Source organism: Ctenopharyngodon idella, chromosome 15, assembly GCF_019924925.1.
Source record: "Ctenopharyngodon idella isolate HZGC_01 chromosome 15, HZGC01, whole genome shotgun sequence".
Taxonomy (NCBI): domain Eukaryota; kingdom Metazoa; phylum Chordata; class Actinopteri; order Cypriniformes; family Xenocyprididae; genus Ctenopharyngodon; species Ctenopharyngodon idella.
This window is the reverse complement of record NC_067234.1, coordinates 13,302,658-13,327,092: the sequence shown is the minus strand read 5'-3', so window position 1 is coordinate 13,327,092 and position 24,435 is coordinate 13,302,658. Positions and strand designations below refer to the sequence as shown.

The 24,435-nt window shown below is 39.5% G+C and overlaps 2 protein-coding genes across 7 annotated transcripts in view; one reads left to right on the top strand and one right to left on the bottom strand.

The window, feature by feature from the left end:
- LOC127495589 (transmembrane 4 L6 family member 1) overlaps positions 1-17,502 on the top strand; it is a 26,877-nt gene extending 9,375 nt beyond the window's left edge. For 2 of the 6 annotated variants that reach the window (XM_051862528.1, XM_051862524.1), the window contains 5 exons: positions 3,972-4,148; positions 4,252-4,320; positions 5,588-5,733; positions 6,150-6,336; positions 16,595-17,502. In XM_051862528.1, coding sequence (XP_051718488.1) covers positions 3,978-4,148; positions 4,252-4,320; positions 5,588-5,733; positions 6,150-6,336; positions 16,595-16,612 — 591 coding nt within the window. In that variant the 5' untranslated portion in view covers positions 3,972-3,977 and the 3' untranslated portion in view covers positions 16,613-17,502. Of the gene's footprint in view, positions 1-3,039; positions 3,059-3,598; positions 3,711-3,971; positions 4,149-4,251; positions 4,321-5,587; positions 5,734-6,149; positions 6,337-16,594 lie in introns of those variants that run through there. The other 4 variants (XM_051862526.1, XM_051862527.1, XM_051862529.1 and 1 more) reach the window with 4 other exon arrangements.
- On the bottom strand, positions 17,330-24,435 carry LOC127495591 (ladderlectin-like). Its single transcript, XM_051862530.1, has 6 exons — positions 24,410-24,435; positions 24,073-24,151; positions 23,735-23,829; positions 23,086-23,211; positions 22,812-22,923; positions 17,330-22,623 (listed from the first exon to the last, which is right to left on the bottom strand). The coding sequence occupies exons 2-6, from the start codon at positions 24,131-24,133 to the stop codon at positions 22,556-22,558; spliced, it is 462 nt and encodes a 153-aa protein (XP_051718490.1). The 5' UTR covers positions 24,134-24,151; positions 24,410-24,435; the 3' UTR covers positions 17,330-22,555.

Genomic DNA, 24,435 nt, shown 5'->3' with positions numbered 1-24,435 from the left:
AAGAGAGTTATCTTTATAATCAATACAATTGACATTTTTATTTGGGAAATTTGTTCTAATATTATTGCAGGTGCTGATGGAGTTTGCCTGTTTTGAAGCTTTTCGGCGGCTAGTATGCGGTATGTTTTTGCCCCATTGTAGCCCTCAGAGTGGAGTGCTGCAGCCATGCCAATCCATCTGTTCCACGGCCGAGCAGCAATGCAGTCAATCTCTTAACCTGTTTAACTTGAACTGGCCCTTCAACTGCCACCTCTTGCCTGATTCACAGGATCCCATGGAGTGTTCTCTTCCATAGGACAAATAACTGTGTTGGTAAATGCACTACAACCTCAAAATCAAGCTGGAAAATGAGTACACTCAGTGATATACAATTGAAAATCCAGGACCAAGGATTGTCCCTTTGCTGGGCATAAAGTGAAAGAGGACTCTACTACACTGTGTAAAAAAAAAAAAAAAAAATTCTGGTAAATCCTTCTCCAAATTTCCCATGTTCCTTGTTGCCACTTGTTGCAGTGGTGTAAATGGGATTGCATAGGTCTGTCACGCTCATGTTTAGTTTCATTGTCTTGTTCTGTTTAGTTTTGTAACCTGTCACAGTTTTGCCCGTGTTCTCGTCTATTCATGTGTTATCATGGTTTGTAAATAGTTTCACACCTGTTCCTTGTCCTGTTTATTTAAGGGGGGGGTATCAGACACAGTTTCTGCCAATCTCATGTTAATCTTGGGTACCTATAGTGTAGTAGCGCATTCTTCATGTCTCCAAAAAGTCTTTAGTTTTATCATATTTATAAAAGATACTTATGCTGTACTAGGTCTTTCTGAAAACAGCTGAGCACCTGGAGGCATGCCATGCGAGCGGAGCTAAAGAGTGACAAGCACGCGCAGCTTTTGCGTAGCGATCGTCTGCAAGCTATCAATGGTCAGCTAAACAATACACAATACATCATCGCATTATACATGGATAACTTTTGAATCACTATAATGAATATACCGTATAGTGAATGATGAATAATGAATTTATGAATTCACTACATTCGTGTTGTTTACATTATATGCACTTAGGCCCCTATTGCCAACAAAACATACATTTGATGCAGTTTTACTCACCACCTGCGGTTCTGACTCTTAACCGGGATCATTACCGCTGTGACCGCTCCATCTTTCAGTTTCAAACGATCTGTACTCGAAAAAAAGACCGCAAAGTTTATGAGGGTTTGGAAGAATATTTTTAGCACAGAAATACTCTGTCATATGTCCAACTCGTGTTTTGAAACTTTGGCCATGTTTAGCATGAGAATCCAACTCTTTAACAGTGTAAATAAGTCAGAATACATAAAATAGCATTATACCCCCCCTTTAAGCCTTCTGTTTTCTTAGTTCTGTGTCTTGTGTTAATGGTGTGAAGAGTTTCTCAGTGTTTATGAAAAGTTGTCTTTGCCTCATTCATTCTACTGTGTTTCACCCATCATCTTTTGTATCAAGTCTACATGACAAGGTGCAAAACCAGTTAATTGGCCTTCTGACACTGATCACAAGAACAAACTTGTATACATGAAAATGAAAAACTCGAACAAGTTCATGGTCTCAAGGCATCCTTTCACAACTTGTAAAAAGTTCAATGTCTTTGTAGGAATGATATATCTAAAAGAATTTTACAAAATCGCAATGCTTTTTCTGTTTGATTGTTCTCAAAAGTAGATTTTTTAACCCTTCTAAGCTATCAGGGGGTCTTTTTCACCCCAAATGACATTTGCTGAAAAAAAAAAAAGTTCCCTTGATCCAAATGGCATGAGACTTTATAATGCTGTCAACACTTTCTAGATCACTTTCTTTGCCTCATTCATTCTACTGTATTTCACCCATCATCTTTTGTATCAAGTCTACATGACATGGATATTTAGCTGTAAAGTTAATTGGGAAAATTTTTATCATTACCTCTTTATATGCATTTTATGTGTCATTGAGATCACATGACAGTGATTTTTTGAGATTTTTTTTTCTTCTTTTTTTGGTCACCAAAGCACTTTCTAAGGCAGGGGCGGTTCTGAGGTTGGTGGATATCCAGGCTTAGCCCAGAGACATTCATGTATGTGTCATAATACATGAGATACACTTTAAAATATCTTTAAAAGTTATACATTGACAAAGTGTCTTTGTTTTTCCAAAGAGGTAAATAAACAAATAACTTTCACTTAACAGCATTATTTGGGTGAGAATAAATAAGTGAATAAAGATTCTCAATAAAACTCTTCACCCATTCATCATGCACATATTCAATGTTATATACCCTATTCTTACTCTATAGAAAAACTCATATATACACACATACACAAACAAACACTTGTTAAAGCCAAGTAGAATTAAACACGCAGGGCTCTATGCTTATATTTTTAAAGTAGCACTTTATTTACATTGCAATTACAATTGCATATATAATATTACAAGATTAATGTTTTAAACATAAAATTTGGAATACAATGTACAGTATGGATAATATACAAATACACATACATTATATAAGGCTGATAAATAACTTTACATTCCAAATGTGCATTACTACTTCCAACTAAGTTTTTTTTTTTTCCAACTAAGTGCTGCTAGGAGGAATTCTGCTGTAAAAGGCCACTGACTTCACATTGGATAATAAAATAAAAGCACAAGCATGGTCAAAACTTGCAAACAGTTAAAGAAATCCATATTACAAAGTTTTTAAATGGTAAAATCACATTCAGAATTTAAAATGCCATTTAAAAGAAAATATGAATAAAATATGGTTCTATCAAAACTTAAGGCATTGACTGGCTCAAAACAGCTCTGAAAACCATGGGCAAAAGTGTCTAAAATTTACACCGGTCAGTCCTTGTTGTGTCTGTGATTCAAATACCAAGCCAAACAGTAAAATATACACATCATCTGCACCTTTAAAAGTTGTACAGCCATCTATGCACTTAAAATTCCCTCCTAAAAAAAAAAGCTTGATCCCCTTTTAAGTCTGTTGGCTTGGGCTTGTAAATAGATGAGCAGGATGAAATATTACCGAATCCCAGGAATGATCCAAGTAAGAAAAGCTTTTTTTTTTTTCTTTTTTTTTTCTGCGGTGTAATGACAAAATGAACGTGTTAAACAAGATAAAGGGTGTATGCTTAAGGGTGTATACAAAAGGGTGCGATTAATCGTGATTAAAAATTGACAGCCCAAGAAGGAATATACAATTTTATTTCTCTATGGAGAAAACTTTAATTTCTGTTTGAATTTGAAAATGCAATACCTAACCACAAAGCGTAGGAGACAAAAATGTAAGATTTAAATGGGATTCGATGATGTTTTTCTATTTCATAAACATTTTATTTATTATGTAGATCACATTCATTATAAGTAATAAGTAAACAGGTATTTTTGGTGTCATAGTTTTAACATCACTTTCAAAAACGGTATACATTTTGATTTATGTGACTGACACTGATTTTTTTCTTTCTATGAAAGCAGGGTCATTGACCGCAGGGACAGGCACCTGTGTGTGTCATACATGCTTTTGCTTACATTACCTTTAGTGGTCTCATGATACTAAACTCTTTCCTGGTTTCTGCCAAATTTTCAGAAACTACTTGGCAATTATTAGCCTTGACAGGAACTATTAGAACAATCTATCTCTTGTCTGCATTGAAGTCAACGAGTAGAGAAAAGTAGAACAGGAGAACTCAAGGAAACAGGTACAATCTATGTTATTGTTGTTTTATAGAGTAGCAGTAGTTTGTAAATTGAATAGTTTGTATTTTTATTCTTCCATTATTGTATGATCTTGCACAATGCAGTAATGAAATGACTTTTAGAAAGCTTTTAATAATTAAGAGCCTGTTGCTCATCATTCATATAGTATGTAAATGATTACTCTCAGTCTCTTCTGACTCTTCTGGTTCATGATTTTAATACAATATATATATATATATATATCTTTTTACCCTGATTATCAGGTCATCATGTGCACGGGAAAGTGTGCTAAATGCACCGGAGACCTTCTCTTTCCACTCGGTCTCTTAGCCATAGTTGGAAACATCTTACTGTTTTTTCCCAATGGTGAAGTGTGGAGGACCGAGGAAATCACCGAAAAGATCTGGTTCTTTCCCGGGGTCATCGGGGGAGGACTGTTGGTGAGTCTGAAGCTTTGAGGGTGCCTGAACGAAAGAGAGACAAGCATCCATCCATGTACTCTATTCTAGAGAGTGATTTCTGTTATTTGTGTCCGTGCTGCAGGTGTTTCTGCCGGCTTCAGTGATAAGGGCTGCAGGGCTTGAGGGGAACTGCTGTGCAAACAGATGTGGGGTCAGTAACTGCTCTCTGCATGTGTACACAAAGTTCAGATCTCTGATGAGGTAATGGAGGCACTTTTTCTTTGTGTAACCAGCATGTGCATTTGTGAAATCTATTCTGTAGCTGCATCATCTTCATTAAAAAATATCTAGCTTATGAATATACCCTCTTGAGGTGCCTGAGCCAATAAGGAGTTGTCCCTTCCGAGGGAACTTTTTTTACGAGTCTTTGTCCTCTAGCAAGATATTAGCATAAGACATTGGATTGGATGTATGAGAGAAGAACTTTCTAGATTTTTATAATACTATTGTGTCACAGAGTTAGCAACATGTAACATAAATTACCAAATAGGAAATGAAAGTTAGAGTCCATCGATACCAAACATGCTTTCCATGTGATTTTAGTTAACCATAGTATGCAACTCTGAAACAATAAAACCAAAATAGTTCAAAAGAGAGAATTAATACATGGGCCAAACCCTATAAAAGGAAAATCATGAGATGGGAAAATTGGATACATGTTTATACATTTCTCAAGTTGTTATATATATAGAATATATAGGATTAAAAGGGTTTATTTGTCCTTCTCAGAAAGAATTAAGTCAGAGTCACAGTCTGCACATTCCTGACGGCAATAAAACTTATCAGTGTTCTTGTGTCCTGTAACAGGACACTTGGTTCTGTCCATGTGTTAGCTTCATTTGGGATGCTGGTTGCAGTTTAGGGGGATGGGTTCACAGAACTTTGAGAGAGAGAGTTTCTGGATTATTCATTAAATATAATGAATAATTGTGTGTCTGATCCAGACACTACACATTATAAACTAAACATGCAATATATGAGTGGCAAAGTATTATAGGACTAAAAACTGTTACATCACACAACATGCAACCACATTTTGCAGTAGAAGCACTGCAGTTCTAATGATACATTTAGCATGACATAACAGACAACATACAGTTGGTCATATAATCTAATAACAAATAGATTTCATTAACAAACAAATAAATGAACAGACATTAAATGTTGATTTGAGCTGGAATTACTTATAGGGATGGTGGAAGGACAAATCACAAGCACAGCAATGTAGGAAAGATAAGTTCTCTTTCATCATTTCATTGTAAACAGTAAATTCATCTGTATCAGCAACAAAATCAGACACAGCATTTTATGTGACTTTCTATCATGTGATATTTCTATATGTGGTCCTGGCAGAGAACAAAATACTGATCGAGTGGTTTGGGTGTTTGGACTGATGCATATGTGTGCATGTGCTGCAGATGATGCTGTCCATGCTGATGTCTGTGCTGGGTGCAGCTGGAGCGCTGTACTGCATGATCGTCTCTGTCGTCGGCCTGCAGGATGGCCCTCTGTGTGACACGGGAGACGGGATCTTTATCTACCCGTTCTTAAACAGGACTACAGAGTAATATGAAAAACGCACACATATAATTAGTTGCTTGTACAGTATATACATAACGGACAAAAATGTCGTCATTTTTATAAAGCATCAGAGCAGCAAAATCAGTTTGACAATGTTCAGTGTAATTTGTGGTTGACAAGTGACATAATATATCAGAGTGTTGTATGATTGCTGCATTAATATTGAATTCAACTGATGCTCACAGGTGTGCATATGTCACCTGCTTTAGTTTATCAGACTCAGAACCGAAAATATAATTTTTTTTACAGAAATGTGTAATCACTCTCTTACATAAACATGACACATATGTTTCCTCTCCTGCATGAATATGAGAAAAACACTGGCCTTGTGCAGTTAGAAGAGGTCTTTGAGGATACTTAGTTTTGTGATGACTTTCCTCTTTGCTTTCCTCTCTTCAGAGAGAGTTACCTGTTTAATCAGACATTATGGATAGAGTGTGAGAGGCCGCAGAATGTGGTGCTGTGGAACGTGGTCCTGTTTTCAATTCTGTTGAGCGTCGGTACCCTGGAGGCTGTGCTTTTACTGGCACAGGTAGTCAACGGACTGATCGGATGTCTCTGTGGGACGTGCATGAATCAGAATCAGGTATCATGTTAACTCTCTATATTTCTTTATATGTAAAATGTGTTAAATGTCAAGGTGTTTACTATACAATCTAAGAACCAAGAACGGGAACAGTTTATTTTGATAGACATTCTACTAACTATAAGTAACTTTGCATGATGCCAACTAGCAGTCATTAGAGTATTAGTAGACTGTCTACTTAAAATCTGCTAACAATTTATTTTGATGCTCCCAACTAGGCATGTGATGGTATCAAATTTTCATGTATTGATGAATATTTTATCACGGTATACGGTATTATCACGATATTAAAGGATTAGTTCACTTTCAAATAAAAATTACCCCAAGCTTTACTCACCCTCAAGCCATCCTAGGTGTATATGTCTTTCTTCTTTCTGATGAACACAATCGAAGAAATATTAATAAATATCCTGACGCATCCAAGCTTTATAATGGCAGTGAACGGGATCAACAAGTATGAGCTAAAGAAAGTGTCTCCATCCACATCCATCCATCATAAATGTGTACTCCACACGGCTCCGGAGGGTTAATAAAGGCCTTCTGAAGCGAAGTGATGTGTTTGTGTAAGAAAAATATCCATATTTAACAAGTTATGAAGTAAAATATCTAGCTTCTGCCTGACTGGCTTCCATATTTAAGTTATGAAGAAAGTGTTAACTGACGTCGCGTGTTGGGCTTGTTTACATCAGAGTGCACATGCCTCTTTGACGTAGCACACATGCAGTGTTGTACATTCTTAAAATTCATTATAAATCTCTAAATAAAGGCTGGAATACACTACACGACTTTTAAAATCTGAACAGATTTTAAAACACTAGGGCCTGGTTTCAGAAACAGATTAAGCCAGGATTAGGCCTTAGTTCAATTAGGACATTTAAGTAGCTTTTATAAACGTGCATTAGAAAAAAAAAATTACTGGTGTGCATCTTGAGACAAAACAATGACAAAATGTCAGTGCAAGTTGATTTCGGTTAAAACAGCTCAAACATGCATTTGGGACTAGCTTAAGCCTTGTCTGTGAAACCAGGGGTAGCCATCATACACTTGTCGACTTTTTTAATGATTACAGAGAAAAACAGGACATCATACACTAAACGTGTATCATACACTACCAGACTTTAAAATCATACATTACATACACAACTAAACTCAAACAGAAACACGAACACGCCTTGTTGCTAGGAGACACATGACAGATTCACAGGAGATGACTGTAGTAGTTGAAAAAACAAACCAAGTGCGTTTGGATGTGGTCTTGAGTGGGTAGGCACGGTCAGTATGGACTCTACAGATTACAGCAGGAGTTAGAGGTGAGTGGCATAGTCAGTTGTTTTATCTATGTTGTTACCATCAATATATTAATCCATTATCAGTTGCCGTTTACATTTAATGTAATATAATCATTCATTCACAGCTATTGACGTTCAGGCTATTTATCCACTTATCCTGGACCAGTGTTAATGTTGAGCCCTGGATAATGATGAACATTAACTTTAAAATGAATGAGTCAAGATTTACCTCAGAATGATTTACCTCTATCTCAAGACAAAGCTAACAGTACAGTAGGGTACACAGGGCTAAAGGCACACCTTAAGATTTCGTGTGAAAATAAATCATAAAAGTGGTTTATTTTGTTTAAAAATCTTAAAAATGTATGAATTAGTGAGGGGGGCCTTTTACCCCAGAGACACACGTGGTAAAACCAACATGGGGCAAAAGGCACAAAGTATTTATACAAATGCTTTAGTTAAAATAACGTTTTTAATAACGTCTAAGTTAATACTTGTTCAAAACAATCACTTTAGTAACGTTTGTACTATTTTCTGTTTGTTTTGATAAATAAAATATATTTTTTTTTCAATAAATATACTGTCATTAAAATATGTTAACATAAAATATACAGTGGGTACGGAAAGTATTCAGACCCCCTTAAATTTTTCACTCTTTGTTATATTGCAGCCATTTGCTAAAATCATTTAAGTTCATTTTTTTCCTCATTAATGTACACACTGCACCCCATATTGACAGAAAAACACAGAATTGTTGACATTTTTGCAGATTTATTAAAAAAGAAAAACTGAAATATCACATGGTCCTAAGTATTCAGACCCTTTGCTCAGTATTTAGTAGAAGCACCCTTTTGATCTAATACAGCCATGAGTCTTTTTGGGAAAGATGCAACAAGTTTTTCACACCTGCACCTTTTACATCCTCTGTAATTCCTACTTGCAGATCCTCTCCAGTTCTGTCAGGTTGGATGGTAAACGTTGGTGGACAGCCATTTTTAGGTCTCTCCAGAGATGCTCAATTGGGTTTAAGTCAGGGCTCTGGCTGGGCCATTCAAGAACAGTCACGGAGTTGTTGTGAAGCCACTCCTTCGTTATTTTAGCTGTGTGCTTAGGGTCATTGTCTTGTTGGAAGGTAAACCTTCGGCCCAGTCTGAGGTCCTGAGCACTCTGGAGAAGGTTTTTGTCCAGGATATCCCTGTACTTGGCCGCATTCATCTTTCCCTCGATTGCAACCAGTCGTCCTGTCCCTGCAGCTGAAAAACACCCCCACAGCATGATGCTGCCACCACCATGCTTCACTGTTGGGACTGTATTGGACAGGTGATGAGCAGTGCCTGGTTTTCTCCACACATACCGCTTAGAATTAAGGCCAAAAAGTTCTATCTTGGTCTCATCAGACCAGAGAATCTTAATTCTCACCATCTTGGAGTCCTTTTTCATGTGTCTTGTACTGAGGAGAGGCTTCCGTCGGGCCACTCTGCCATAAAGCCCCGACTGGTGGAGGGCTGCAGTGATGGTTGACTTTCTACAACTTTCTCCCATCTCCCGACTGCATCTCTGGAGCTCAGCCACAGTGATCTTTGGGTTCTTCTTTACCTCTCTCACCAAGGCTCTTCTCCCCCGATAGCTCAGTTTGGCCGGACGGCCAGCTCTAGGAAGGGTTCTGGTCGTCCCAAACGTCTTCCATTTAAGGATTATGGAGGCCACTGTGCTCTTAGGAACCTTAAGTGCAGCAGAATTTTTTTTGTAACCTTGGCCAGATCTGTGCCTTGCCACAATTCTGTCTCTGAGCTCTTCAGGCAGTTCCTTTGACCTCATGATTCTCATTTGCTCTGACATGCACTGTGAGCTGTAAGGTCTTATATAGACAGGTGAATAAATCTGCAAAAATGTCAACAATTCTGTGTTTTTCTGTCAATATGGGGTGCTGTGTGTACATTAATGAGGAAAAAAATGAACTTAAATGATTTTAGCAAAGGGCTGCAATATAACAAAGAGTGAAAAATTTAAGGGGGTCTGAATACTTTCCGTACCCACTGTATATTGTAACGAATGGAGGAAATGATGAGACTCACTTAACAGCTTAGTCTTCTTTTATTAAGATGAGCACCTGTTTGGCCGATGCTCCTGCCACACAGACAGCGAACAAACTTCTGGAACCTTTTCCCTAGAACCCCGCCCACACAACACCACGCAGGCTATTCTTTCAGGAGAACCTCCCACCCCTTAAAGCCCCACCCAAGCTGAACCATAACACAGGAAAGAACACATGCACTTAGATTTATCCGAACAGAACATAAAACACTCTTTACACTTGCTACACTGCTCCCCCTTCACAAAGTTCCTCGACCTCGAGGGAACGAACAAAGTCCCTGAACCGTCTTGGCGGCCTCCTGACTCTCTGAGGCCGCAGCTGGCCTTCTTGGGTAACAGAAGAAGAGCTATTCGAATTCAAGGTTTGCAGCTCAAGAATTGGTGTAGCTACACGTGGGTCTGCCAGAGGACTGGAACAGCTTGACTGGGATCCTGAGCCCTCTGGAGAAGGCACAACTGTACAGGAGGCTGGAGCTGGGGCCACGGTGGCACTTCCTCTATAAGGTGCCAATCTGTCTCTGTGTATGGCCACCTTCCTACCCTTCGGAGGCAACTGAACTCGGTAAACAACTTCTCCGATTCTCTCCAGAACACTGCATGGCCCAACCCACTGGGAGTCAAGTTTAGGGCACCTGCCCTTCTTTCTCTGAGGGCTGTACACCCACACCAGCTCTCCTGCTGTGAAATGTCGCCCTTTTGCCTTTAGGTCGTAATTTCTCTTTTGCCGGGTCCCTGATTTTAATAACTGCTTCCTTGCAAAATTATGAGCAGCTTCCAATGAGTCCTGAAGTTTCCTAGCATACTCAGGGCCCGGTGGCACATCAGGAGCTTCAGGTGGTCTCCCAAAAGCCAATTCCCCTGGTGTTCTGATCTCCCGTCCCAACATCAAAAGGGCGGGTGTGCAAGAGGTTGAGTCTTGGACGGCGGATCGGCACGCCATTAGGATAAAAGGCAAGTGCGTATCCCAATCTCGCTGATGCTTGGCAGACACAATGGCCAGCTGTTCCGCCAGCGTCCTATTAAACCTCTCAACGAGGCCATCACTTTGGGGATGCAAAGGGGTGGTCCTTGTTTTATGGATCCCTAATTTTTCACACATCACCGAGAAGACACGTGATTCAAAATTCCGGCCTTGGTCGCTGTGTATGGATTCTGCGACCCCGAACCGGCTGAACATGCCATCTACCAATGCGTTCACCACTGTCTCGGCTTCCTGGTCAGGCAGTGCGTAAGCTTCTGGCCATTTAGTGAAATAATCCATAGCCGTCAGCACAAACCTGTTACCCCTCTCTGAACGTGGGAAAGGACCCATTACATCCACCCCCACTCTCTCCATTGGGCCCCCTACGGGGAACTGTTGCAGTGGAGCGATGGACTGGCCAGACGGGCCCTTGCGGGCAGTGCAACTATCACACCGCCGACAAAAATCCTCAACATCTCTCCTCACAAGCCCCCAGTAAAAACTCTGTCTGACACGATTGAGTGTTTTTGAAACCCCAAAGTGCCCAGACCCCACTGTCCCGTGGGCAGCCCTAATCACCCCCTCCCGCAGTGACCTCGGGACCACCACTTTCCACCTCCCCTCTCCAGTGGCGGGGTCTTTCCACTCCCTCTCTAACACCCCGTCTCGCAGGCGCAGTTCCTTGAATTTGGCCCATAAATTTTTTGTGGACAAAGAGAGAATGGCCACTTCCTCCCATAGAGGTCGCTGCTGAGTTTGGACCCACTGGATTACTGGCTGCAGGTCCACATCTTCCTCTTGCAGCCGCCTCCAGTCTTCTACTCCCACTGTCCCCACAGTCAAACAGGCCGGCATATCGCCATGCTTACACACCGCAGAAGCACCACTGGCATCCGGGTTCTCCAGCTCTCTGTCCCTGGCCTCCCTTTTGTGACAGTACCTACACTGGTCGGCTAAGCATGGCCGACGAGAAAGAGCATCTGCGTTCGCATGGCCTGACCCTGGGCGGTGCACTACCCTCATGTTGTATGCCTGAAGTTCCTCAATCCAGCGTGCCAGCTGGCCCTCTGGCTCTCTGAATGACATCAGCCACTGGAGAGCTGCATGATCAGTGCGTACAGTGAAAGGTAGCCCGCACAGGTAATACTTAAAGTGTCGGACTGCAAAAAGCACAGCAACAAGTTCCCGTCTGGTGACACAGTATCTGCGTTCGGCCTTGTTGAACGCTTTGCTGTAGTAGGCCACCACTTGCTCTCCGCCAACCCCCACCTGAGAGAGAACTGCCCCCATGCCCACATTGCTGGCATCCGTGTCCAGAATGAAGGGCAGTGCCAGGTCAGCGGGGGCCAATACAGGGGCGGTGACCAGAGCCTTTTTCAGGGCAGCAAACGAGTTTTGACATTCCTCAGTCCAAGTGAAAGACTTGTCCTTCTTCAGCAGGTGGAAAAGTGGATCTGCAATGCTGGAAAAACCACGCACAAACCTCCTGTAATATGAGGCCAACCCCAAAAAACTTTTGAGCTGCTGCGAGGTTGTAGGAGTGGGCCAGTTGCTCACCGCCTGCACCTTCTCTTCCATTGTGCCAATCCCCTGCCCCCCCAGCTTGTGCCCCAAAAACGTCACCTCTCTTCTAAAAAAATGACATTTCTCCGGGTGCAGCTTTAAGCCAGACTCCCCTATTCGAACCAGCACCCGCCTGAGAACCTCCAGCGAGGCCTGAAATGAGCTGCTATGGACGAGAATGTCATCCAGGTACACCAGACACTCTGACCGCGGAATACCCGATAACACCCTGTTCATTAACCTGGCAAAAGTGGCTGGTGCATTGCAGAGGCCGAAGCAGAGCACCCTGAACTGCCATAGCCCCCTACTTGTACAAAAAGCAGTTTTTGGTCTGGCATCGGGAGCAAGTGGTACCTGCCAATAGCCAGTGCGCAGGTCCAGTGAAGTGAACCATGACGACCCAGCTACGAGGTCCAGCGACTCATCCACACGAGGGATGGGGTATGAGTCCTTCCTGGTGACCTCATTAAGGCGCCTATAGTCAACACAAAATCTCCACTGCCCACCCTTCTTAGGCACCATGACCACCGGTGCGGCCCACGCGCTCTCTGACGGCTCAATAATCCCTGCTCGCTGCATGTCCAACAAGGCCTTATCAGCAGCGTCCTGACGAACAAAAGGGAGCCTCCGGGGCCGCAGCCTAATGGGCATGGCGTCCCCAGTCTCAATTTCGTGTTGTGCCAGGTGTGTTCGCCCCACATCCCCCTCCCCAAATGCGAAACAATGTTGGAAATTAACCAACAAATCCCAAAACTGTCCCTGCTGACTCTCATCCAAGCCCTCACAATTTTTCAGCCACAGCTCCCTTAGAGCAACCAACCCCTCCCCCTCCTCGAGAGGCAGAAATGGAACGCTGTTCTCATGCCCATACCTGATGGAGAGGCTCGAGGGTGACTCTAAAGGGGACTGTGAGGCCACACCGGGGATGTCAGCTGGGGTGGGGGGTAAGGGAGTGGGGGACACATCTATTTGTGGTGGACTGGCTTCAGCACTGGGGTGGGTTCGCAAGAGCAGTGTGTGTTGTTCCAAACTAGAGTCCTCAGGAGGAGCTGCTGCACCCAGCAAGCCTGTAAAAGACATATCAATTTTACTTCCAGTGGACATGACAACCTCAGGACCCCCTTCAAAACGGAGCACGCCCTCTCTCAGGTCTAACTGGCAACCTGCACTTCTGAGAAAATCCAGACCAAGAATACAAGGGTCTTGGACTGCAGCCACCCACACTGAATGACATAATGTCTTTCCCCCTACAGTCAGTGCAACCACGCCTTTACCCTTCATTGGCGCCAGTTCACCCGTCACTGTGCGTAGTCGAACCGTGGTGGGTTCCAGACTGGCATTGGTTGGAACTACCTCTGGTCTTATAACAGTGACAGTTGATCCCGTATCCACCAATGCTAAACATGGAATCCCCTCCACCAAAATTGGCACATGACAAAAATCACTAACACATGTTCGTCCCACCACAACCACAGACTCTTTTGGCCCATATTCCCCCTCCCCCAACAGTCTTTGATCGCATTCCCCTTGGCCATCTCTTGAGACTCCAGCTGGTGATGACTCATATTGGGGTTGAGTGTTGGGGGTCCGCACGGCCCCGATCATGCGGACCCCATCCCGTTTCCCTGGTTATGAGCTAGCTTCGGACACTGACGAACTAAATGTCCAGTCTGCCCACAACCCCAGCAAACCCTTGGTCGTGTGCGGGGCCGTTGATCAGGTTGCAGTGTCACAGCTCGAATCAATTCAGTTATTTCGGAAACCCAGGCTGGTCTTTCGCTTAGCCCTTCCCCCACGTCAGTAGACCTCACCGACACAGTATTCTGCTGTCTCTCATCCGGAATGCAAGTTCCCCAAATAATCTCTCTCTCCAACGCCATCTCCAAGGCATCCTGCAGGGTTCGAGGGTGGGCCAGTTGTGTCTGTCTGCGGAGCTCCACAGGGGTAAGGGCCTGAATGAATTGGTCTCTCGCAAGCTCACCTTGAACCGATGGTGGCATGTGAGCATATGCTCGCCTGGTCAAACTTTCAATATCATTAGCCAGAACTCTCAATTGCTCTCCTGGTTGTCTGCGTCTATTACTCAGTTCAGAACGCAGGAGCCCTGGCTGCTCAAATTGTCCAAAACGCCGTCTCAGTGCTCCGACAAGCGCATTATAATCATGTCTCTCATCAGGATTAAGCAGTAATAAGCAGTTCAGAGCATCATCTGTAAGACACATAGCCAATTCAAGAGCTTTGTGGTCCTCTGACCAGTTTCCAGCATGAGCCAACAGTTCAAACTGTGCATGAAAAGCTTCCCAGTCAGCTTTACCTGAGAATTTGGGGGTTTTAACTGTCACTGTAGGCGTGGCAGCGCGGGCGCCGCCATATTCATTCACGTCTGAAAGCAACGCAGCTCTGAGGCCTCCGCTATGTGTATTTACGTCGGCAAACAGCGCGGTTCCTTGGGCGCCGCCATGTTTGTTTACATCCGAAGACAGCGCGGTTCCGTGGGCGCCGCCATGTCTGTTTACATCCGAAGACAGCGCGCCGCCATGTCTGTTTGTTGTCTTCGTAAAAGTTCGGCGGTCCTCGGCGCCACTCGGCTCCGGCAACGAAAGCCCGGCGTCTGCAGCCATCCTCCTAGTGGCCTCCTTCACACGCGCCTTGTGCGATTCAAGGAAGTCTTCCTCTGTTTTAATTTGATCGGCAGCCCACGCCGAAGCGCCCAGAGCCTCACGAAACATCCGGCTTGCTTCTGGCTCGGACTTAATCTTTGCTTGAGTCTGTTTCCGCATTTTGTTGCAGAAACAATAACGACGCAGTTCCGTAGACTAACTGGATTAAATCAGTTCACTTCTGACACTAGTGTAACGAATGGAGGAAATGATGAGACTCACTTAACAGCTTAGTCTTCTTTTATTAAGATGAGCACCTGTTTGGCCGATGCTCCTGCCACACAGACAGCGAACAAACTTCTGGAACCTTTTCCCTAGAACCCCGCCCACACAACACCACGCAGGCTATTCTTTCAGGAGAACCTCCCACCCCTTAAAGCCCCACACAAGCTGAACCATAACACAGGAAAGAACACATGCACTTAGATTTAGCCGAACAGAACATAAAACACTCTTTAGACTTGCTACAATATTTTAAAAATATAGAAACAAAATTATTTTAAAAAGTAAAGATTCTGAAAGCATTCAAGGAGATCCCATAATTTAATACAGATTTAGAGTAGTAACAATATATGATATTTTACTATATGATATGATTAATATCATATTTTTAAATATGATGGTTTTATTAAAAATATGGTGATTATCTCTAAGGTGGGCACCCAATTCAATATATGATATTTACCATCTGATTCTAACCATGTCAACAAATAGAAAAGTCAGCCAGCTATTTATTATCATGTTAATTACTGTGCCTTTCGCCTCAATAGGTGAGCTTTTTACCCCAAATACCATACTTTTACATATTCTTCCGTTATTGCAAAGCTGTTGCTTTAATTACCTTGAACAAAACTGAAAATAATTAACAAGACCTTTGTCTCAAAATATATTCGATAATTTTAGCGATTCTCAGCCAAATTTCCATGTGCATCTTGAAAAGCGGATGTTTTAGAAAGAAATAAAATCAAAGGCACATTTACCTCCGTGTTGTAATCTACTTACCTGATTGGTTTAGCTCTGATGCGATTGCCATCTCGAGTTTTGTGACTTTGTGCTCTTGATTTCCATTGGCTGGTCAGAACATATGACTGTACTGTAATGTACTCAGCAACTGTAATGTATTCAGCAGCAACGCGTCATACACAGTATGTGTTGTAAAATCAGCTCAAAATAACAAACATGTTTTGATATCCTCTGACTGGATATAATCATAGTCTGAAGCTAAAAAATCAGAATCTCCACCTATCATATGCTACTCGATTTTCCGTGAATTCTGTCAACTCTGACTGCCCAAAACTGGTGCAGATTTTGGGCAGTCGGCTCTAATGTCAACTCGTCCAGACTGCAAATCAGACCAAAAATCTGAGCAAAAGTCGTGTAGTGTATTTCAGCCTTACATTGCAATAAATAATTATTTATGATATTTTGAAGAGCCTACGATAACAATATCATACATGTTCATTATCGTGATATATCGCATTACTGTATCAACACATGTCAACTCATTCTACTAAACCTAACCCAAACTTAACAGTTTACTAACACTCTAATGAGAGTTAGTTAGTAGAATGTCTAAAATGGGGCATCAAAATAAAGTGTAACACAAAGAACATTAAGCTATTGCTTTCAAAAGTTACTTACATGTTGGTATTACTCATGTATCACAAATAATGTTATTGCTTTTGCTTCAGCAGGCGCAGTTGGAATGAAAACCAAAGAACACACTCCAGTATGTGGGATCTGCACAGTAATACAGTTGAACACAATCTACACAGATCCACAGAAACACACGTGTGAAGTCTACTAAGGTTTCACTAGACTCAGATGAAAATATAATTTCTGTTGTGAATGATGCCCTTGTCTTCAATAAATGAAGCCTTTGACACAGGTAATTAATCTATAGATGGTCAAAATATCTCAGATGCATGAAATTCATATAATGCTTTAGTATTCAACTCAAGTCTCAGGAAAAAAAGTATACCCATGTTACTGACATAATCAAATAATGATATCAATAAAGATTAATAATGTAGTCAGTACATTGCAATGAGAAATGAATGTCAACAAAAAGATTTTGTGAATTGGTAAGATTGTAAAGCTGTTTACACTTAACCATTTAGGTTAATGTAGGTAAAGATTAGTTTTAGTTGTAAAGATTTAGTTGTAAAACTTACACTATACAGTGTAATCTAACAAATGTCCTTACTAAGCATTTTTATTTAATTTCACTTGCAATGCAACAGTTTATTGAAAAGACAGTAATTGTGTAAATGTAGTAATTTTATTATTAGTGTACTTTGCCTTAGTTACTCAGAAATCCCTCAGAGTACCATTTTGTCAAACAAACAAAAAAATTGCAAAAAAAAAGAGAGTTTTTGATAAATGGTACTATAATATCATAGATTTTTCACTGTTGTGACAACATCAACATTCAGCACACACAACAACAACGACAAGACTGACAAGACTGAAAATTATAATTAACAATGAAAAAAATAAATTATTATTATTAAAATTGATTTTCCCAGGGTTTCATAACATGTTCTCTGAATAAATGAAAAAGTACACTTGTATTAAAGATACTGTCACGATCACCTTGTCTCTGTTTTCATGGACTCTTATTTTGATATTCTTTTGTCTTGTTGTGCCTATGTTCAGTGTATTTAGTTTCTGTTTCTCTTGTGTCCACTGTTATCTTGTTAGTTTCCATAGTTACCCTTGTTTGTTACCATGTCAACTAATCACCTGCATCTGTCTATCATTAGTCCAAAGACTATAGAATAACAGACGCATCACTCATATTGTTTATTGTTCTGAATGGGAGAAAGTGCAACGCGCAATATGGCGGAATAAGTCCCGCCTTCTAAATAAGAGCCAATCGCCGATTGGTAAAGTCATCGCGTCACTGCAGCGACCATTAGAAGCTCCGGTTCCCATAGAAACAGTCAGATGCACGACTCCGAAATGAGGCACAAGAGACGCGCATTTAGGACTGTGCATGCACATTACCTTGATCCATCCTGAATAATAGCCTACCATTTTTTTGTCATGATTCGAGCATTTAGAAACAAAATGTATGACACAGTTGTTGTCAGATTTCATTGGTGGTTTCAAATATGAAATTTAATGGAACGCCTATATTTGAAATAACTAACTTGCGCCTGCAAAAGACACGATATGTGAATGGCCCCTAATCTGATAGGTAGCATTTTTCAAACACTGGCGCAATCACTTCAACTGTTTCCTTATACCAGCAGAAACCACTTAAAATACGCCGTAGGCCGTAATTTAATAAGACATTTTTCGATACTGCGAAGTTTACTTTTATTTTTGTACACTCATACTAAAAACAGAACATTGTGCTTTTGCAAAATAAAGAAAACAGGATATGCGTTTCCTTTTCCGTGAACTTGTTTGTGGAGCGCCGCGCTTCACAAAAATAAATCAAACTCAGCAGCATATAGGCTACTATATGTCTCAGTTTTTTTTTTTTTTTTTTCATTTTGTTAATCAATTAAGTCAGATATATTTCATGTATTTATTCATTTTAGACTATGATTTTATGAAAACAAATTTTGTTATTTTTATTTTATTTTTAATGTAGGCTAACTTACAGTGCCTAGGCTACATCCTGTCGACACAAGTCTCGCGACACATGGTTTGAAAACCCGGGGCCATGTTCACAAAACATCTTAAGGCTAAAAGTAGCTCCTACCCAGCTAACAGGGAACGTTTCCATAACTTTCACTAACGTTATGTAAATGTTAGAAAAAAAACGTTCCTGAAATAATGTTTCTGTCTTATAATATTTTCATAGTTAAAATACATTGTAACGTTGAGAGGAAAGATTCTTAGACAAAACATTGTTGGAACGTCTTTATGATGTTATTTGTACTTGACTGATGTTCTCATAATGTTGAGAAAACGTTCTCGGACCATCTTTATGATGTTATTTTTACTTGACTGATGTTCTCATGATGTTTTGAAAACGTTCTCATAACAACGTTCTTGGAACATCTTTATGATGTTATTTTTACTTGACTGATGTTCTCATGATGTTGAGAGAAAACATTCTCATAACAACATTCTTGGACCGTCTTTATGATGTTATTTGTACTCGACTGATGTTCTCATAATGTTTTGAAAACGTTCTCATAACAACATTCTTGGAATGTCTTTATGATGTTATTTGTACTTGACTGATGTTCTCAATGTTGAGTGAAAACGTTCTCATAACAACGTTCTTGTAACGTCTTTATGATGTTATTTGTACTTGACTGATGTTCTCATAATGTTGAGAAAACGTTCTCATAACAACTTTCTTGGAACGTCTTTATGATGTTATTTGTACTTGATAGATGTTCTCATGGTGTTGAGAGAAAATGTTCTCATAACAACGTTCTCGTAATGTCTATGATGTTATTTGTACTTGACTGATGTTCTCATAATGTTGAGTGAAAACGTTCTCATAACAACGTTCTTGTAACGTCTTTATGATGTTATTTGTTTTTGACTGATGTTCTCAATGTTGAGTGAAAACGTTCTCATAACAACGTTCTTGTAACGTCTTTATGATGTTATTTGTACTTGACTGATGTTCTCATAATGTTGAGAAAACGTTCTCATAACAACGTTCTTGGAACATCTTTATGATGTTATTTTTACTTGACTGATGTTCTCATGGTGTTGAGAGAAAACGTTCTCATTACAACGTTCTTGTAACATCTTTATGATGTTATTTGTACTTGACTGATGTTCTCATGATGTTGAGAGAAAATGTTCTTATAACAACTTTCTCGTAATGTCTTTATGATGTTATTTGTACTTGACTGATGTTCTCATAATGTTGAAAGAAAACGTTCTCATAACAACGTTCCTGTAATGTCTTTATGATGTTATTTGTACTTGACTGATGTTCTCATAATGTTGAAAAAAAAAAAAACGTTCTCATAACAACATTATTGTAATGTCTTTATGCTATTTGTACTTGACTAATGTTCTCATAATGCCGAGAAAACTTTCTCATTACAACGTTCTTGGAACGTCTTTATGATGTTATTTGTACTTGACTGATGTTCTCAATGTTGAGTGAAAACGTTCTCATAACAACGTTCTTGGAACATCTTTATGATGTTATTTTTACTTGACTGATGTTCTCATAATGTTGAGAAAAAACGTTCTCATAACAATGTTCTTGTAACATCTTTAGACAAACTTTTTTGTCAGTTTTTTTTTATTGGCATATTTTGCTGAAGTTACATTTGGCGGTATGGCTCTGTTCTAAATTCCCCATCCTTTTCATGAGCTCCATGAAAGCTAAGATTGGGAACAGCAGCAGCTTCTGGGGACAGCCTCCCATTTTTTAACTGGGAGAGCAGCACAAAATCCCCCTATTGAGAACAGAGCATGCATCAATGACAACAGAATGACACTGATTAAGTTAAATACAAGTTTAAGGGGGGAGGTGGGTTGCAAGCAGTGTGCAGTGGAAGCAGCCAAGCAGGCAGAGATACGGAAGCTGCGTTTAAGCAATGCGCCTTATTTGAGAGTTGCCAATTGAGTCCATAGAAATCAGATCAGCTGATATGGGTGGGGTTGGAATTTGCGAATCAGCTGATAGCGGAGCTCGACTATGAGGCCTGCCTGAACTAACGCAGAATGCTTGATTTACAACTTTATAAAGTAAAATAACAAGCTTCTGGCGCGACAGCCATACCCATTTGACGTACGTCCAAAAAGTGTTAACTTCCGCAACGTAGTACGCCACTACGCCATGATGTACTATGCGTAGAACATCATGACATCATAAACACAAGGTTTAATTACATTACTTCCCAAACCAAAAAAAAAAAAAGACAAATTACAGTCAAACCAAAATTTATTCAGACACCTTGAATATTTCATTCATTAATATAGTTTATTCAGTATAGTTTAAAAAAATGGTAATAAAATATGACAAGATCTTAGAGTTAAACTGTAAAAAAACAAACAAAACATGGTCAGGTCAAAGTGTCTAAATAATTTTTAGTTCCAAATTTTTATCAATTTTACTGGTAGTCCACTGTATTTAGAATTTTTGGGTATATAATATGTCACAGTTTACTTCATTTTGCTATCCTTACTTACATAATTGAACTATAATGTCCTGCACCCACTAGTAAAAAAAACCCAAAAATATCAAAAATATCTGAATAAAATATCTGAATCGGCCCTAATTTTAGCTAGAAGTTTGAAAACTATTTTGGATTCCGTAATTGATGAATCTCAATCGATATTTATAAAAAAATCAAAAAAAAAAAAAAAAAAAATCAGACAATATTGTGTGGAAAAAGTTTTGGCTTATACCTAATCAATATTTAATTACAAACAAAGTTAAGGAGGTATCATTAAAAATTATACAGAATTTACCCAGTGAAACATTACTTTGTAAACTTTAAAGGTGATTTGGATTTAATTGCACTTTTTGTGACAGTTGCCCCGAAACTGTGTGTCACGATTCCTGTCAGTTCCTGGACTACACTTCCCATAATCCTCCCTGCCTGTCACATGCACACTCCACACCAATCATCATTTGCCACATACACCTTTAGCCTATTATCTGGACTATTTAAGACTCACTCACACACCACCTCAGGGCGAAGTCTTGTTTACCCTGTGTTACAATTCCGAGCATTACTATCCTGTCTGTTACTGATCCTGCTTCTTTGCCGTCTGCCTTTGGACTGTTTGTTATTATCTGGATTGTGTATGATATCTGCCTGCCCTGATCTACTGCCTGTATCCTGACCACGTCTCTGCCTGTCCCTTGCTGTTTCCTGTTTGTTCCTGTTTGACCCTGCCTGTACGACCATGCTCACCTTTAATAAAGCTTTGCATATGGATCTCACCTCGTGTCCCGATTCGTTACACTGTGGTTCATTTTGGTGCTGCCCGTTTTGGCAAAATGTTTGTGGTTTTATCACAAAGAACATTTATGGCCAATTTGTGTTGTTCTGTAAACATTTATTATTTGATCTTTTGGAGAACTGCAGTTAAAGACAAGCACAGTCAGGTTTATATAATACATTTTATTCTTTCATTGGCAAAATTCCATGTTCACAAATATAAGTTTTCCTGTAAAAAAACAAAAAAACAAAAAACAAACCTGTTTTACATCATTCAAGAAGGAAATGAAGCTCTATATTGACTCTATCTGATTTTCTATAAAGCAAAAAGCAGTTAAAACTTTTAAAAAAATTTGTAAATGTTTAAATAATTTATGTAGATCTACATTAAGCCCCCTCATGTGCAACTCTGTTACATTTATGTATTTTCTTGTTTACTCTAATATTTGTAACGCACTCTCTCTCTCTCTCTCTTTTGTTGTTGTTGATGAAAAAAATCTTCAAAACTTTCTACACAATATACATATCTTTTATACATGAACTTGATTGTCCACAATCCACATGATTTGTTTTATCAATGCTTTTATTTGTTAGAGGAGTGTTACAGAGAAAGTATTGAAGATGATTAAATTGAAGAAGAGGTATAGAAGAAGAGACTAAAGCTTAGAAAAGATTTAAATGAAGTTTAATGTTAACATTTTTTGGTAAAGATAAGATCAGAAAGTGTACAATCAAAGTAACTGTGGAGCAACATGACTGCATATGGTCTCATACGTATGTAACACAAATATAGCCCATTTGGTTTGGACAGGACTCATCGTTCCAGCAACGGTTAGCTGTAGGGTGGAAAATGAAATAAGTTATTCTGATCATTATAGTGGTGTTAGAATCAAAATAAAATAATGTTTAACCTAAGGCTCTTTTAGAAATACAAATAAGCCATTACATGTTACTGTGTGATATGAAATTATATATTGTAAATTGTAATTCGAAACCGTATTCAAAAATCAGACTGCATTCTCACAGGTCCAGTTGATCTCCAGACAGTTCTCTTCACCACCATTATTGTTTGGTTCTGTAGCGCACCAGTTGGTATAGTCATACACAGTTCCGTCAGTCCACAACCACTGTCCATCCTAAAGAGCAAAGACAGTGATTATAAGAGTGCACTACTGTACTCAGTAAGAAGCTAATTATGTTTTAAACCATCTTCATTAGAAACTTTGCATTTACTCTTTAAAGCAGAAATTTCAGTCTAGACAAACAAATAAGTCTCTTTAGGACACAATTTAACTTACTTGTTCTCCATCATGAGCACCAATCCAAGCACGTGTGGAAGAAGAAGGCAACAGACCCAGCAGAAAATCATTTTCTAGTTTATTATGCACAGATGCGAGACTCGCACCAAGACTTTGGCAGTTTCTCTGAGGAGATAGATTTTTTATTGTCAATACAGCATCTAATCTTTTTACCATAAAGCATAAGTGACATTTTAGTTGTTATTTGCAGAAAAGAAAGGTTTACTTTAAAAATTTGTAAATAAAAAAAAAATCCCACTTTATATTGTGTCTTCAATTACTACTGTACTAACATTTAAATTAATAATTTGATTCAGTGCACTTATAGTTTACATACATGCTTTTACATTGCACTTACATTTTAAAAAATACCTGCATGCAATTACAGCTGTAATTAATTTCTGTAATTAGATCAATGATTACACTGTTGACCTTCTCTTACACCTTAACCCACCCTTAAACCTAACCATACCACCAAAACTGTCCCAAACCTTACCTGTATCCCACCTCAGTAGCAGCGAATGTGTTTTGCAATACAACATCAATGCAATAAGTACATTGTACCTTATTTCTTTATTTATTTAGATGTAGTTAAAGACACCTATTGTAAAGTGTGACCAAATCACCTTGTGGTAACTTCACACATTACCTGTGCTGTGATCCAGTTAACCGACTGAGAGAAGTATTTGAAGCACCGGAGTCCAAAATTTGACCATCCAGCGGGGCATTTCATGACTAAATCAACTGCATCCAGTACATAAATGTTAGGGCCTTTTTTGTAATATTCACAGCGAATAATGTTTTTATTTGTTCATTATTATTTTATGTAGCTTATTTTATGTTTGTGTGATTATAGGTCTAAATTATGTGTACTTTGACACTGTAAATCCCTCATTAATCATGCAAATATTAGTAAATGGAACACTGTACATTTCCAAAATGCTTTTAAAATGGAATAGCAAGGGTTTTTACAATGAAATGTTTTACCTTCTGCATTCCCCATGGAGAAGATAAGGAAAAGAAGCATTAGACTTCTCAACATTGCCATGATGAACCTGAAATGAACCTCAAAATGAATAAACAGGAAAAGTTAAATGTCTGCACTCATGCTGCACACTGTGGATTCTCAATGTATTTTAAAGACTAACAACGAAGATACTTTAGAAATGTTATTCAGTTGTTTTTTCAGTAACACTGAAATTAACATTAACAAAGATTAATAAAAGCTGTATAAGTGCAGTTCATTATTAGTTCATGTTAACTGATGTAGTTAACTAATGAACCTTATTGTAAAGTGTTACCGGTTTTTCTTCCAAAAACTCACCTTGGTTTGGTTGTTGACTTCAGAAT